The following is a 16,012-nucleotide window of genomic DNA, read 5'->3' on the forward strand; positions in this document are numbered from 1 at the left end:
CCCCTACCTTCCTTCTCCCCAACAGCGGGGCTCCGGCTCTTCCCCCTGGGACTGCTGCTGGGCTGCTGCTGCTCCTTCTCAGCCTGCTGCTGCTGGGACTGTGACAGCTTGCTCGGGGGCATGTCCTCGCGGGCAGACTCGTGGGCTTTTGTGATCTGCTGCTGGTAGAGAGCCAAGGCGTGGGGAGGCACCTGAGGCTTCGCGCTTCCGCTCTGCAGCACCCCCTCTGAGAAACCTTCGGAAATCTGCAAAGCAGTAAGGGTTGGTGATGCTCATCGTGTGCTGTTGATATCCATAACAATCTTGAAGACATCGGGAGTTATCAGAAGCCCCTGCCCCACACTGTCATGGCAAGTCTTAGCAGAGGCCAAAAGGGGCTTCAAAGCTCACCAGCCACAGGGGATTTAAAAAGCCCATGACAGAGAGTACCAGCTCTGTGCTGGTGATACTACAGGACAGGGTCACACTTGTTCAAAACCTCTAATCTATGGTTACGTGCTTGTAGCTTTTGACAGAAATTACATTCAGCAGCCACATCTTAAGCTGCAATATGGGAAACTGGAAGAGCATCAGGAATGGGTCCTCCCAGAGCATGCAAACCCCAAAGCAGGGATTTCCTCCCTGCCCACCCTGCATCGCTGCTCCTCCAGTGCTGACCCTGGAGATACCAGCATCTTCTCACAACCCAAGCCACTATATCAGTACTTTCAATACATGGTTACTGAGCAGCCAAAAAGGGGGACCAAGCAAAACTCCTGGATGAGAAAGGTGATATCCTTCAAGCACAAGATGAAGTGCAGGGCTGGGAAGGTGCACTCCTCCTTTTTAAAGCAATGGGAGGCAGCAGTCATGTGGCAATGAGAAGCTTTTTCTGTCCAGACCTCCCACGATTTTCTGATAAAAGAGCTCAAGAGACATCCAAATGCTGCTGGCAGAGCTGCTCCAGCAGCTGGCAACACACTCTGCACAGGGAGCACCTTGCCTGGCCGGGGGCTTGCACCGCCCAGGCACAGCACCAGAGGCCATCCCCAGCGATGAGCACATCCTTGGAACCCTGACACACACCACGGAGCCCAGCAGGAGAGCATGCACGAGGCGCAGGCTGTGCTCCCAGTCCCTGCCCTGTCCAGCAGGGTACTCACAATGGGAGGGATGGCAGCAGCTCTCTGCTTCAGCTGTTTCAGGTCCAGCGGCTTCTGCGGCGAGGAGTTGAGCCGGGTGTCGCTGGCGGCGTTGAGCAGGCTGGGCCGGGGGGACAGCAACCTGGAACCAGAACAGGACATCAGCCATGGGCAGGCTCCATGGCCCACGGCTCCCCCACGCCCTGCACCCCTGTTCTGTGCTGCCAAACCCAGAGGACATCCTCTGCATCAAAGAGGAGCGTGCTGGACCGCTGCTCGCTGCTGGGAATCTGGGCTCAAAGACAACCCCCAAGGGACTACATGTCCAAACAAGACCCTTATGTCTGGCTTAAGAGGCTCTTGAGCCCACTTTCCCTCATCCCCATGCTATTTCTAGCAAATCTGCTGCTGTCCAGAATAAACCTGAGGGAAAATGGACTCTAGAGCTGGTTTTGGAGCAAGGCAACCAGCCCGGATCTCATTTGGACATCATGCTACCCTCCAGAGCTCACATGTACAGCTCACCCAGGGCTGGGGATCAGCTTCATGCTCTTCTTCAAGGACTGTCTTTTATCAAGGTGCTAAAGCCAGGGCAAGCCACCATGTGCAGGCAACTCGGGCCCCTGGGTCACTTGAAAGATGAGAGGCTGGATTTGGATGGGATTTGGCACTCAGCAGCCCAGCAGCTGTGCAACCCTGCACTCTCACCACTTGCTCTTCCCCTTGGCTGTTTGAGCTGCCTGGTAGACACTCAGCCAGCCGTGCAGAGCCCCTGTGCAAACATGGGGGGCATCCCCATGATGCCACCAAAATGGGGTGGGATGGAGATGTGCAAAGCCCTTGGGTCAAACCCTCAGCATGTCCAGCTCCTGAGCTTATGCTGAGACCTCAGGGACCACGTCTGCCCAGGCCATCTCTGCTCTCTCTCCCTCCCGACTCCAGTTTGTTGAAGCCAGTTCATAGTTTTCAAGCTTTACAGCTTGATTTGTTTATTTTAGCTGTTATTTCAGTGTTCTCTTCAGCCTATAAATTTCAAGGTCATTCCATGCTCACCCTTGGATGAATAAACAAGCGTGGCGGGGCCGTGTGTGGGGAATAAACTCATCATGGTGCTGGGGCTGCCCCAGCCCTCACTCTGCAGTGTCTGGCATCAGAGGGGAAGGGGACCCACCTCCACACTGGCACCAGGGTTAGGCACCCAGGGGAAACCAAGCCAGGGACAGCAAATCTGAATTCTTCTCTAAATGATATCTGCCTGTGGAGCCGCAGGGCTGTTGTAAAGCCACACTCCTAGAAGAGTGCAGTGCCCCAAAATCTGCTGAGACACAGGGCTGGGGACAAGGGCACCCAGCACTTGTTCTGAGACCTTCACGCCAGGCTGAGCAGTGGAAGTGCCACCCCAGCAGCTGCTTTGTGCACTTGTTGGTGCTTGAAGAGGTACACTGAAGCACCCTTAAAGTCCCTTTAAGCACCCTCAAGATCTTCAGGTTTCCTGAAGCCCTCCAGGATCCTGATGCTTCGGAAGCCAAAGTCAGTATTAAATTCATAAATATGCAAATTGCCTAATTTATTACGTCCCTCCCAGCAGATCTTGCACCAGACAATGGGACGTCTGTTGGGTGCTTTGCTCTGGAAATCACCATATGAACAATTCTCGGCATCTCTTACCCACCTGCTGCCAACCCAGCGCCTCCCAAACTCAAGGACCAGTGCCTTAAGATGGCTGATGGCATTGGGAAGGATGGGAGAAGAGTCAGACCAGGAGGGAGTTGGCAGGCTCACAGCTGGGCCTCAGGAGTGTGGAAATGTCCCCTCCCAGGCATGAAGCTTTGGGGATGACCATGACACTACATTTCCCATGCTCTTTCTCCTTCTGCCACGGAGATGGATGGGGATTAATTTAACTTCCAGATGATCCAACACCCTGACACATGACCCAGCCAAACACGATTCCATATTAGTTGTGCAAAGTGGCTACCAGATCTCCACAACGGGCTCCCCCAAGCCAGAGACACGGCTCCAACACTGCACTGGCCTGGCAGAGTCCTTGCACCCATAGCTGAGCCACCAATGGGACGTGCAGCACCGGGATGGTCGGGGCAGGTGTCTCCTCACCCTGCTGCAGGTCTGCAGCGGGAGCTGTGTGTGGCCCTCCTCACATGTCCCCATCTGGTGTGACCTCCTGCTGAACCACATCTTGGCCGTGCTTGCAGCAGCCCTCCTGCAGCACTCGCTGCATGGAACCACAGACAACCAGCTGCCTCCTTCAGCTCGGATGAGTTAAGGCTGCGCCTCCTCAATCCTGGACATGTCTTCGCTAGCGTGAACTGCAGGAGGACCAAAAAAAGGCTGCCCCTGCTCTGAACCCTTCCCTTTCTCACCGCGGGGACACCCCAGCCACCCTCTGTCCTCTTCTGGGAGGTGCCGGGGACAGCTTGATGCTTTCACACGCGCGGGGAAGAGCACCCACGCCCCGCTGGCGCTGGGTGGGCGGGCGAGCAGCGGGTGACGCGGTGACGGGGCGGCTCACGCGGCTCCGCGGTCCCGCGCAGCGCGAGTCACGCTGCGGCAGCGCCAACGCCCGCGGCCCGCCAGCCCGCGGCCCACGGGGAGGGCAGGGGAGCAAAGCCACAGCTGGCAAGGGCACCGAGCCCCCACCGGGAGCGCGGCGGTGCCAAACAGCTCCGAGCCAGCTGAGGATCAGCCCTGTGGGTGCTCCTGGGCTGGGAAGCGCCCGATGCCAGCTGCAGCCTTGCCATGCCAGCAGGCTCTGCTGTCGCCCGCGCCTCATCACCACACCGGCTAGGAGGAGTGGCCCGGGAGGCTGCGGGACGCCTGTTTAGTGTTTAATATTCCTGGAAGCTGGTAACTGTTTGACAAGCGAGATAGGCGCTGACTCAGCGAGGAGCAGCCATGGAAAGTTGTTCCCAAGACGACTTGCTTCTTTGCTGCTGAGAAGTTGGTGCAAGCCACTGCTGCCCTGCTTTGGGTTGGGTTAATGCTAAACTGCAGGAGGAAAGCCCTGCTGGCCTCACTCTCCCTTACTGGGAGATTTTCTCCTGTCTGGGATGCAGGGGAGGGGTGGTGCTGGACTCTGGCCATTGCTGGAGAGGAGCACTGCAGCCAAGAGGCCTCAGCCCTGCCACGGGGCTGGCCAGCAGCACCTGCACCACCCCTTGGCACCGCCTGCGCTGCTCGGCAGCAAGGGGCTGCACCCCAGAGGATGCTCCTGCAGCAGCAGTGCTCATCCACTGGCTCCTGCATCCATCACAGGGGAAGCACAGAGGCCATTTGGAGCGGTGGGATGCACAACAGCTCCCTCCGGCTTCATCCCACCACTTTGCTCGGTTGCTTTTTTAATAACCCCATCCCCAGCATGGCACACAGCCTGCTCAGCCTGGCAGCACCCATCTTGCTGCCAAACTTCTCCCTTTGATCCCACAGAAGGCTTGCAAGACAGTGGATGTCAGCCTTCAGTCCTTGCCCAGCCCTGAGTCAAAGAGGGACTGCTGCCCCTACATACAATGGCAGAGAACACACAGGAGTCCCACCTGGCCCAGGAGCCATCATAAAATTCACTGCTACAAAGATGTGTATATTCACACGTATTCTTTAAAAAATGGAAAACCCTCTCTCCATCTGTGAGGCTCTTGGGTGGGGAGGGCCCTGTGGGAAGAGCTGGGAGGGGAGCAAGATGTTTCTCCAAGGAGGAGGCCAGTGCTTCTCCTCCCTGTCCCAAGAGCCATCCACGAAGGGTCTGAGGCGCTCTTGGCTGCCAGGCCTAGGGGTGGGTGGAGGGCTGGGGACTGCAGTGGCTCAGGTGAAGACCCACTGGCATGGCCCCAGGAAAGCTCACACAGACCACATTCTCCTGCCTTTATGGCCAGGATGGATAATTTGCCCCTACAGATCTGAGCAACATCTCTGCCAAAGGAGCCACTCGCCCCCTCCTGCAGTAAAAGGACCCCTGACGTGACTTTTCTCCTGCCAATGCCAACTCAGACAGAAACCATTCCCAACCCCGGATGCTGGCAACCAGCACAACTCCACTGTCCCCGAGAGCACATCCCTCTCCATTGCATCACCCAGATGGGCAGCTGCCATCAGCAAATGCAGTGGCTCTGCACCCAACATCTGCCCACGGCCATGTCCTAGAAGCACCCGTGCGTTGGGACATCGCACTGCTTGTTGTGTCACAGCCCCTTTGGAAGCAACAGCCAAAGGGCTGGGGGCACGTGGGGACACAGCTGGGAAGTCCCCTTGCCCGGGGGAGCGCCTGAGCAGTGATATTCCCAAGGAGGAGCTCGCAAAGGCACCCACGGCACTGTGACACAGTGGAAAAGCTCATCTGGCCCTTGGGTCATGCCCTTGTCCCCCTGTCCCCCTGCTCCTACCTGCTCTTGTCCACAGCATCCTGCTCATCCATCTCGTCTGCGCTGCAGGTCGCGCTGGAGTCGCTGTCGGGGTTCACCCCGGGGCCTTTGCTGCCCTTATGGCTCTCCTTCTTCTCAGCCTTGGGCGTCCCCTCCGTCCCCGCCGTCCCTGCGCTGCTGACGCCGCTTTCCACCTTCTTGTCATTCCCCTTGTCCTTCTCCTGGCTCTCTTCGCTCTCCTCCTTCTTCACCTCGCTCTTGCAGGGCTCCTCGCTCGCCTTCTCCTCCGGCTCCTCCGTTTTCACCACGTCCACCACCAGCTCCTCCGGCACCTTCTCCTCGGTGCTGGGTGCCTCGGGGGCTGTCTCCGGCGGGGGGCTGGCAGCAGGAGCAGGGTTGGCAGGGGGAGCAGGAGGAGCCTCGGGGGGTGTTGGAGCCTCTTCCCACTTGACTGCCGGTTCTGTGCCGGCGTCACCTCCCGGCCCGGGTGGTGCCTTGGCCCCGTTTTCGCCTCCTTCTTTGGCTTCGGGCCTTGGCGAGGGAATGCTCTCGGTGTCGGAGCTGTTATTTACTGCAGCTGAGAAAAGGGAAGAAATAAAAATAAGGATCAGCCTGAGATTCTTGCTTCCCATATCGCTGCCTCCACCCCCTCCCTTGGGAAGAGAACGCCCTCGTTCCTCTGAGGGGGAGATGATCCCGGGGCTGGGAGAACTGTGCTGGGATCCCCAGATCCAGAGCCTGCTGAGGAAAGGGCTCTTCTGGGGGCCTCTCTGCTTGCCCAGCACGACTTAACCCCCACCCAAACACAAAATCACACACCCAAAAGCCTGCAGACTGAGCTGGATTTTAAGGGAAAACCCTGGCTGCTGGCTGGTCTGGCAGGACAAGATCTGCTCCCTTCTCCCCTGCTTACCCATGGCACATGATCAGCTGCCCCAGACCAGGCACCCTACTCGCTGACTTACATCACCTGTCTCCCTGGCTCTGCCACCCTGGAGCAGCTGGGATGATCCCAAAACACTACACGTGTTTGTTGTTGGTGGCAGAAGAAAGGAGGTCAGGGTCGGCGAAAGGAAAGTGCTGGCAGTGCTGCAGGACAGGTTAATTATTACATGGCAAGGATCATTCCCAGATCTGCCACCAGCAGCCTGATGTGAGCTGGAAGCACAAGCATCCATGCACTGCTCAGAGTTAGGTGCTGCCAAGAGATTGTTTCTACAGCTGGGGAGAGGATCACTCCCTCCAAGCCTCGGCTGGACAAACATGGCCAGGGCCAGGAACACCAGGAGATTTCCACAGTCCCATCCCAGCGTGTCCCCGCCGGGCAGGGCTCTCACGCTCATGCCCCAAAGGCTTCCTCACATGCATTCCTAGACCTGCCTCTCTCCACAGCAGCTCAGACAGCTTTCAAATGCTGATGAGAGGAGTGCCACAGAGGCAATGAGTCCTAAGAGCTGTACATCAGAGCACATCCATCTGTCCTGAGAGTGAAATTGTACCACACTCTTCAGGAATCTCAGTCTTCTCCAATCTTACTCATTTGCAAACAAGAAATGAGGTGTCCCATCACCCAGCCAGGACAAGGTTCACAGCGTGTTTGGCAAAACTCTTCCCAACTGCCACTTGATGCTGCTCTGAATGCTATGCTGAGACATCCAACAGTAGCTCATCTCAAACTCAGCCAAGCTCTAGACTTCCTTGCATTCCCTCCAGATGCTGAATCCATAGTCTACACCATAATTCCAACACTGAGTCTTTCCCCCCATCCCTGGATTGCCCACACTGCCCCTGCAAGGTATTGTCTGAGTATCCCCAGATGTCACCCCGGAGCCAGCACCTGTGTAACACCACCACTTCCATGCCCATTACATTTTTCACACTCCTCATGCTTTTCCACAACTCTGTAGGGCACCCCAGCAGCAGAGCAAGAGCTGATGCTTGGAGAGTAAAACTCAGAAGCATGTCAAGAGATCTGTCTCTAATCTCAAAATCATGTTGTTTCCTCTCAGGCACTCTTACAAAGAGCAGTAACTACCTTTTACTTTGCTCCTGTGAGTCACGTATCACCTCGCACAAAGATTTACCTGGAATCTGCCTTGTAATGAGTCACTCACAAGGACAATTTGAAAAGATTTCCAGTTTCAAGTCCCATTAGCCTGGGTGCTAAGGCCAAGAACCAGTGTGGTGCCAGAGTGCTGGTTAAGTTATTAAATTACTTTGACAGAAGTCAAATGGGCATTGTTGGAAAATTGTGCACATTTTCTCTGAACTCCAAACTGCTGTGCTTTCTAAGCGATAAATAGCTGAAAATTGTCACTTTCAAGTTGTTTCCTTTCTTTGGTATGGCTGGGAGGGAGAAAAATGCTGCCTTAAAAGGGAAAAGAGGAGGAAAAGCCCCTCAAAAAGGTGCATCAGCATTGCTGGTGGCAGATCCCAGCTTCCCCTGCCTTCTCTCCAGTGCTGGGCTCCAGGAGCTCCACTGCCCAGGAAAGCAGCAGTGCCCTGACGGTATGGGGACACACAGACCTTGGTGGGTTATCTCTCCTTGAGCCCATGATAAGCTCCACGAGAGCTCACAGTGGTGGCTAACAGAATGCAGGGACCCTCCTTTGGAGCAAAACAGCAAAGAAATGTGATTTACAGGAGGTCCTGGAGGCTGTGTGCTCTTGGAAAGCGCGCTGACGGAAATCAGAAACCAAAGGGCGCCCAAAATAGCCATCTGTCCAGACAGACACGGGAGGAGGGCAGTGATCCAGGGCACTCCTTGCAAGCGTGAAATCCAGAGGCATCCAAAATGCCACGAGTGCTGTGAGCCACCATCACCTTGGCGTGACTTTGGGGTGACAGACCCCTTGTGAGTGCTGATGTGTGCAGCCCCAGAGAGGCCGTGCGCGGTGCCTCTGCCGCGACCGGGCAGCAAAGCCAGAGGAGCTGAGCGTGTTCCCTGCCACAGCCCCCACCTGCCTCACCTTCGGCCTCCTCTGCCATCTCCTCCTCGTTGCCACTCGTCCCTGACACCTCCATTTCCTCGTCCTCAGCTACGGGAGGGAAGGCGGCTTCTTCGTTCTGAACAGCGGCGCCTTTTTTCTTCTTCCTCTTGGCGTTCCTTTCTTTCTCCTGAAGAAGAGCAAGAATGGTGAGAGGTGAAGCCTATGGGGCAGCAGAGAGCACTTTGGTCCTGCCCAAAGGGTCAAGAGGGATGCTCACACTGCCCTGGGTAAACCCTCTGAGCACCAGGCTTTGGGACCAGACTTGCCTGTTGAAAGCCTGGCAGTGTGGTGTCACCTGGCCAAAAACTTGTGACTGCTCTGCAACGGCCAGCCTGGCCCCACAGGGAGCTCCAGCCTCAGTATTCAGGGGAAGAATGGCACAGACACATGGACAAGGGACAAGCACGCAGAGGTCACCAGTGCAGGGCTGGCAAGAGCCTGGGGGTCACATGTCTGCCTATGACACACGTGTGACACGTTGGTCCTGCGCATTTCCAGGCTCTACCTCCAGCTACACAAACATGCATGGCTGGGACTTGACGCTTATCTTCAGATAACAAAGCTGATGCCCCAGATACAGCCCAGCCAACATTTTCATCCACCTGCTTTCATGACCCCTTTGGCAAGTGCTGCCAAAGAACTTTGACTCCCGTGCCAGGGCAGCTGTCACCGGTGGACAGTGGGCAAGCTCAGTGCAGCTTGGCATCCCAAAGGTGACTGAGGTGACTGCCTGGTGTCCTGGCTTGCCCTGAGACAGCCCCAACCCTCCCTGGCTGGAGCACGTGCCACAGCCACGAGGGTGTGGACAGCTGCTCCCTCCTGCAGACCTAAAGGAAAAGTCTCGGCTTTGCTATTGTTTCCTGCTCTTGTTGCTTGAGTAAATATTACCAGTAGGAACAGGCTCATCATCTCCGGCTCTCCCTGCAAACCCCACATGAGTGACGTGTGTAGGACGTTTATTTACATGGATGAAAAGATAAAGCCTTGGTGGAAACGTTAACTTTGCTGCTGGATCTCTGCGCTGGGAAGAGCTGGTCCCCTCTTCCCCCACCCCCAACTTTTCAATCCTTTAGAAAACTTCCAGATAAAACAAACAAATACAACTGCTTTTTGCTTGGAAACGCTGCTTGCTCAAAATCTATTTTTATCAAACAGGGCAGGAGAGAGGGAAAAGAGGCACTTGAGAAGCGGCTCTGTGCAGGCGCGGAGAGGCAGGGGGAGGAAGGCCAGGCTCTGTGGTTCCCTTTCCCCAGCCCGGCCCTGCTGGCGGTGTCCCGGTGCTGCCGGCGTTCGCGCCTCTGCCCCGGCAGCGCTCGGCACCGCACGTTCCCTGTGGAGCAGCAGTTCCCCATCACGCTAACGCAGTGACAAAGCGCCGACGTTACTATGGCAAAGACTTCTCTGCCTCTTACTCACGGGTCTGTGACTCAGCCGCGGGCAGGAGCAGGCTCCTCTCTGGGAATTAGCTGGGAACCAGCCTCTGCCTCAGCACCCTACTTGGCCAGAGCCCGGGGCTGGCAGCTGCTGGCAGAGCACAGCAGTGAGCAGCCCCAGGGGCACTGTGGGTTCCTCTCCTGACAAACCCTGCTGCTGGTATTTAGGGGAAATTATGTGAAATACAGGCAGCAGATCCTGGCTACATCTAGAGATGTGTTCAAGGCCACCACTTTGCCTCTTATCACGCCTACAGCTCCAGACTCCTTGTGCAGTCTTGCTCCTCTCTACCTTCCACCAGGTATTTCTTGAGGAGCATCCAGGACTTGGTGCCACTCAAACGCTCTGACACACAGCACAGCAAGGACACAGAACCCTGCACGAGGGGTCACTCCATGCCTCCTCCTCCACAATGTCTTTCTGGGCCTTCCTGACAAATTTGGCCCCTCTCTGCACTCACCATTTGATGTGGCAGCAATGACCCAAACAGCTCCCAAACCCCGCTACCAACACGGAGCCACTCTGATGGCAACCTCCCGTCAGGCTCAGCCTGTCCCAAGAGCAGGACCAAGGCAAGTCAGACACACTCATTCCCAGAAGCAGAGGCCACCAGACTGCACTCCTGAAGCATTTTTTTGCTGTGCAAAGAGCATCATCCAAAAAAGCAAGGAATTAAAGGAATGCTGCTCAGAGCAGCTCCACAGGACTTGATTTCCAAGCAGGACCAGCCCCAGCCCTGAGGATAACTGGCCCCTCTTTCCTGCAGAAGCCAAAACAAGCCCAGTAGACCAAAGTGACAGTCACACCACAGACTGCTCCAGTGAAGACAGTGCCTATCTGCAGCCACTGACAGAAGGAGCAGCTCTGAGGACACCGTGTATCCCCATGCCCTGCTTTCCTTAAATGCCAAGATTAGCGAGTGCGGCGTGCTGAAGGTCAAGGCTAAGTGACGCTGATGCCTGGGACACATCTGAGCGGCGCAGCAGTGAAACCCAGCCAAAACACACAGCAGGGCAGATAAAGTGAAGCCTCAAGGTGGCCTGACCCTGCCCCAGCAGTAACAGGCTGCCTGTGCCAGGGTGCAGCCGGCTGGTTCCGTGTCTGTTTCCCACCCCACACAGCTCCTCAGGGCCACCTGCACACTGTGGAATCCTGCTGTCACACCTACCTGGAAGAGGAGGCTACAATATTAATGAGCCCCATTCGGGAAATGAATGAGATCTGCTAATTAAGTTTACTCTCATTTAGCATGAGGAAGAAGAGCAGAGCCACTGCATTTCCCTGCACATGATCAGCAGTAGCTGCTGGTGGTGAGGTCAGGGAATAATCTGTGGATGTCACAGCAAAACTAAGTGATGCCATACTGCTTCACACGTGCTTCCTCCACAGAGGTCATGGCTGATACTGGCTATAGGATGAGATTTGGAGGTTCAGTTTTCTTGGGATTATATTTAGGAGTCAGGAAGGAAGGTCCATGGCAATTTAATCTCAGTTGTTCTTTTATTTTATTCAGCTTTCTGGCATCTGCTGTTGCCACAAAACAATAGAGTACAATAAATAACAGCTGAATGTTCATTGTTCTTCTCCACGACCGAATCCCACAGCCTCCAATGCTCGAAAAATAAAATGATGATGCTGATATAAACTGCAAGTGAGAGTGAGCAATTAAGACTGGAGAAGTCTAGCGGCTGCCTTGGAGGGACGGATGCAGGGAAAAATGTGGTTCTGCAGAAAAACACTTCCGTGATATAATTTCTGCAACATTAGGGAGCAGAGTAAATTAATACACACCGGCTCCACTGCCAGCAAAGCCGTATGATCTTATTTCAGATTCTCCCCAGTAATGAACAATGATATCTTTCTAATGTAACTTTTTACATTCAGAGGGCTTGATGCACATTTCACAGAATATTTCATTCCAGCTTTTATATGGGTCTGGGGGTCTTTTATATAGTTTGTTTGCTTTGTTTCTAAAAACAATTTGGTGAAACATGGGAACACAGGAGTGTCTCTGTGCATAGAGAATTAATAAAAAAGAATCGCCGATGTCTTCTCTTTCTCTCATTCCTATAGACTGACTAGGATATTAAATTCCTGGGTGAGTCATTGAATGTTTTCCTGTCTTTCTTTTTACTCTTGCTGTAATAGCTTGCTTGGAAAGATTCCTGCATTGAACATTGTCCTTTGCATTTTCAAAGCACCCCTTGGGGGTTTAGCCATGTGAATTCTATTAGCCAGAAACTGGGAACCCCAGGATACTCTACAAATGAAATAATTATAATCTTTAGTGTCTCTTAGCAGTCCAAGCTATCTCCAGAACACTAAACAAGCCCCACTACATTCACACCCTGCACCACATGCCAGGAAAGAAGCAGCATTAGCCCCATCTAAAGGGGAAACTGAGGCACAGAGAGGTGTGCCCATCTACTTGCAGTGCTGAAGAAAACTTTTTTCAGAGCCAGGTTTTCCTGACATTGTCCTAAATCTCTGATTTCTCTGGGGCAAACCAAAGCAGTTTACTGCAGGTAACTGCAGAACCTGCAAGGCACAGACCCGAGCGGCCCAGCTGGGCTCTCTGCTCACCAGGGCGGAACAGCACAATCTCGCCAGAAACAAAGTATTTGCACAGCCATCAGAACTTGCATCCTGGCCAACACACCAGAGCCCTGCTCCTCCTCCTGCTCCTTATCTCCCCACGTACCAGCCACGCTCCAGACACCCAGGCATCTCCCACGCAGCAGCTCTGCCTCACCCAGAGCTCCCAGGGACAGACGGGTGGACAATCCCTCCCGTGCCACTCCACAGTCCCCACAGCTTTCACCCAACGTGACCAAGGCCCCCCTTGGCTGTGGGAAGCATTCAAACCCTTGCTAGGAAATATCCACAGTGCCCAACGCAGGCTGGGACAGGGCTCTCACCATTTTCAGTTTGTGCTGCTGTAGGATCTCGTCCAAGTTCTGCCTCTTCTTGTAGTTGAAGTAGAAGTTCTTGCACTGTGACACGGTCTTGGAGCCCACCATCCTGGCAATGGCCGACCAGTTCCGCCCATGCTCAAGGAGACCTGCAGGTGGAGGAGGCAGAGAGGAGCAGGGTTTAACACCAGGAGCACTCACACAAGGGCAGCATTATCCACACAGGATGGGAAACCCCCTCTGTGCAATCCAAACTCCACAGGAACAATATGCTCACCAGCACCTGTCTGAATGGCTTCTAGACCAGGGGATGACCTAGGAGAGCCTGTTTTTCTTTCCAAAGGGAAAAAAGGCACTGTGCTGACTGTCTCTGGAATAAAACACGTCCCACAGCCATGTCTTGGCAGTCACGAGGATGAGCAGTGCTCCCTGTCCTTTGGAATGGCTGCAGCAGGTGTTGGTACGCCCAGGAGAACTTGGGACAGCTGCTCCCAGCCCCAAACATGAAGCTCTTCCCACCCCAAGGCACACAGCCCTGCTAGGGAAGGGGAGGGAAGCCTGGGCAGGTGAGATGCTGGCAGGGAAGCCTGGGTGATGTCCCTGGCTGGGAAGAGGTGTGCCAGGGGATTAGTGCTGATCACAGGCTCATGAGCAAAAGCAGCTTCCCAGGTCAGGCATCACACCAAAGGCTGGCAATCCTGGCCAGATGGTGCCACCCAAACATGGGAAAACCCATCAGGGTGGAGGAGGATGAGGAGGAGGAAGGAGACAGTCAGCACCTCGTGTCCTTGCTATCTCTGCAGGGGTATCTGGGCACCCCTGGTCCTGCAGATGGAAGTAGGAGTTACAACCACAGCCCAGGGATGGCTGCAGTGGCACCCCAGGTTCCTGGAGGTGACCTGTCAAAGAACCATCCAGGCTTTCTGGGGAGTAACACCTTGCTGCCTGCAGTTCTTCCTGCTGTGTGGCTGGTCCTTCATGTGGTGTCTTGTGGGGCTGGAGCTGCCACCAGCCTGTGGGACACTGCCAGCCTGGCTTGCTCCTGACTGCCCATGTGATGCCACTATCAGGCCAACATTTCCCTAGCCCTTCCCTGCACCTTGTGAGGACACAGGATGCAGAGTCTGTAAGTCCAGAGAAAGGTAACTTCAAGATGAAAGCCAGCACTGAATGAACCTGCTAAGAACATCTTTCTCCTTTGCTGGGGGACTTTCTGCCCAGAGGCCACCAACCACAGAGCCCTGTGTGGCTGGGAGTGGGCACTGACCCCTGGCAGCTCTGACACCACAGGGACCACAGTGAGTCCCACACTGGGGCTCCTGGCACGGCTCTGCTCCTGCCTGGGAACATTGCAGCTGTGCCCCAGCCCTGCTGCCAGCCTCCTGCCAAGCTGCTGCCATGTGTCAGCCCGGCCCTAAAGTGGCAGCCCAACAACAAACCCCAGGGGACAGGCTGATCTCAGCACAGCCACACGCAGCCAGGCCCAAAGGACGCACCCCCAGCCAGGGTCTGCTCTGAGTCCATGCAAGGGGAGGGCATGGCGTGGGGGCTGAGGGCATGGCTGCACTCAAGAGATGGCACCATGTGCCCCCAGAGAGATGAAATCCCTCTCCCTGCTTTGCAGGTCCTGGAGAAACCAGCAGCACCCAGCACAGCAGGAGTTAACATCCAGCTGGTGCCTGTATCCTGCCCGTCCCAGCACCAGGCTTATCAAATTGCATGTACGAGGCATCACATGCACTGAGCACCAGAAAGGCTCTGGCAAGCCAAGAAACAAGTTTGAGCTTTAACTCTGCAACTCCCAGCCTCGCTCAGCCAAACCCACGACCTCTGTCACCCCGCTGACGGGCTGGGACTTCTCAAAAAAAATGATTAAAAAAATTACATCCGGCCACCAATCCTGAGGCAACGAGTGGGGCAAGAGTCCTCCCCCTGCTGTTGCTGAATGCCGCAGGGGAAAACAGGACAGTCCCCAGTGTCACAACCCATCCCCTCTGACACAACCCACTGCTGCTTTCCAAAGCAAACAGGCAGCTCTGTCCCTCTGCTCATCACCACACTGGTGGCCCAGCACCAAGTGTGACAGCCGGGCCAAGGCTGATTGTGTGCCCCGGGCAAAGCTGAAACGAAGGCACTGGCAGCGGTGTGGCTGTGCCATGAGCACGGCTGCTTTGGCGGGAAAGATGCCAGAAGGCAGGACCTGGCGTGGCAGAGCTCATGGCTGGGGGGTGATGGATGTCAGCGTGAGTGGTCCCCAGCGTGGTGTGACCTTTACCAGCCACAGGCAGTGCCAGCTCCTGGCTGTCCTTCCCCCTGCCCGGGCTGGCTGTGCCCTGCTCACTGCTGAAGGAGCCTGCAGCAGGGCAGGTGGCCACTGCTTGGGAAGAGGAGGAGGAGGAGGAGGCTGCCTGCAGCCCCTGCCCGCGGGACCAGCAGGGAGCCCCGCCACTCTTCTACACGAAACCAGAGGGAAACAGCAACACCTGCTTCCCACGCTGCAGTTATCCGCGCACTCCGGAGGGACCAGCCGAGACACCCCCGGTGTGCCGGTAAGCTCCGGCTCGCCAGGCGCCCATCTCCACGAGCTGCTCCCGCAGAGCCAGCCCAGAGCCCGCTCCCCCTGCCCCGCGCTGCAGCCCGGCACGGCAGCACCAGCCCTGGGTTCCACATCGCAACTGAAACTATGACTAACCGAGTTATCAGATCCTCGGGAAGGCTGAGCTCCTCGGCTCGGGGCGGGGGCTCCGGACGCAGGCTCTGCCGCAGGCACACACAAGCTCGAGGTTAACCCCATCCTTCGGACACCCCAACACCCGACTTACGTGCTCCGGCGGGCAGGGAGCACACCCGGAGTGTGCAGCGGGTGGGCTGGGAAGGACACGGCTGTCAGGGCACTTCTTCAAAGCCCCCCCGGGCACGGCAGCCCGCGGCACAGCGCTGCGAGTGCTCCGCTCACACCCTCCCCACGCATTTCGCTTTCGCTCCCTCGCAGCAGCCGGAGACAGAGAAGAAAGCAAAGCCGGTTCCTTAAATCCTGGGGGCGAGAGGATTTCAGAGCCATGGGCGGCCGGCAGCGGCGAGCAAACGGGCACCGAGGCTGGAAACCAGGTCACAGGCGGCAGACTCCTGACCCCAATGGCAGAAGTTGGTGGGAACACATGCTCCGGCCCCAGCGCTCTTCC

The 16,012-nt window shown here is 55.9% G+C and overlaps 1 protein-coding gene across 11 annotated transcripts in view; it reads right to left on the reverse strand.

Annotated features, from left to right (window-relative positions):
* The window catches only part of NCOR2 (nuclear receptor corepressor 2), a 226,578-nt gene that overhangs the window by 30,320 nt on the left and 180,246 nt on the right, over window positions 1–16,012 (reverse strand). For all 11 annotated transcript variants that reach the window (XM_064392861.1, XM_064392858.1, XM_064392857.1 and 8 more), the window contains 5 exons: window positions 12,837–12,979; window positions 8,464–8,611; window positions 5,516–6,071; window positions 1,143–1,263; window positions 8–245 (listed from right to left, as the gene is read on the reverse strand). In XM_064392861.1, the coding sequence (XP_064248931.1) occupies window positions 8–245; window positions 1,143–1,263; window positions 5,516–6,071; window positions 8,464–8,611; window positions 12,837–12,979 (1,206 nt within the window). The remainder of the gene's footprint in view (window positions 1–7; window positions 246–1,142; window positions 1,264–5,515; window positions 6,072–8,463; window positions 8,612–12,836; window positions 12,980–16,012) is intronic.

The sequence above is a fragment of the Passer domesticus genome, chromosome 17, assembly GCF_036417665.1.
Source record: "Passer domesticus isolate bPasDom1 chromosome 17, bPasDom1.hap1, whole genome shotgun sequence".
Classification (NCBI taxonomy): Eukaryota; Metazoa; Chordata; class Aves; order Passeriformes; family Passeridae; genus Passer; species Passer domesticus.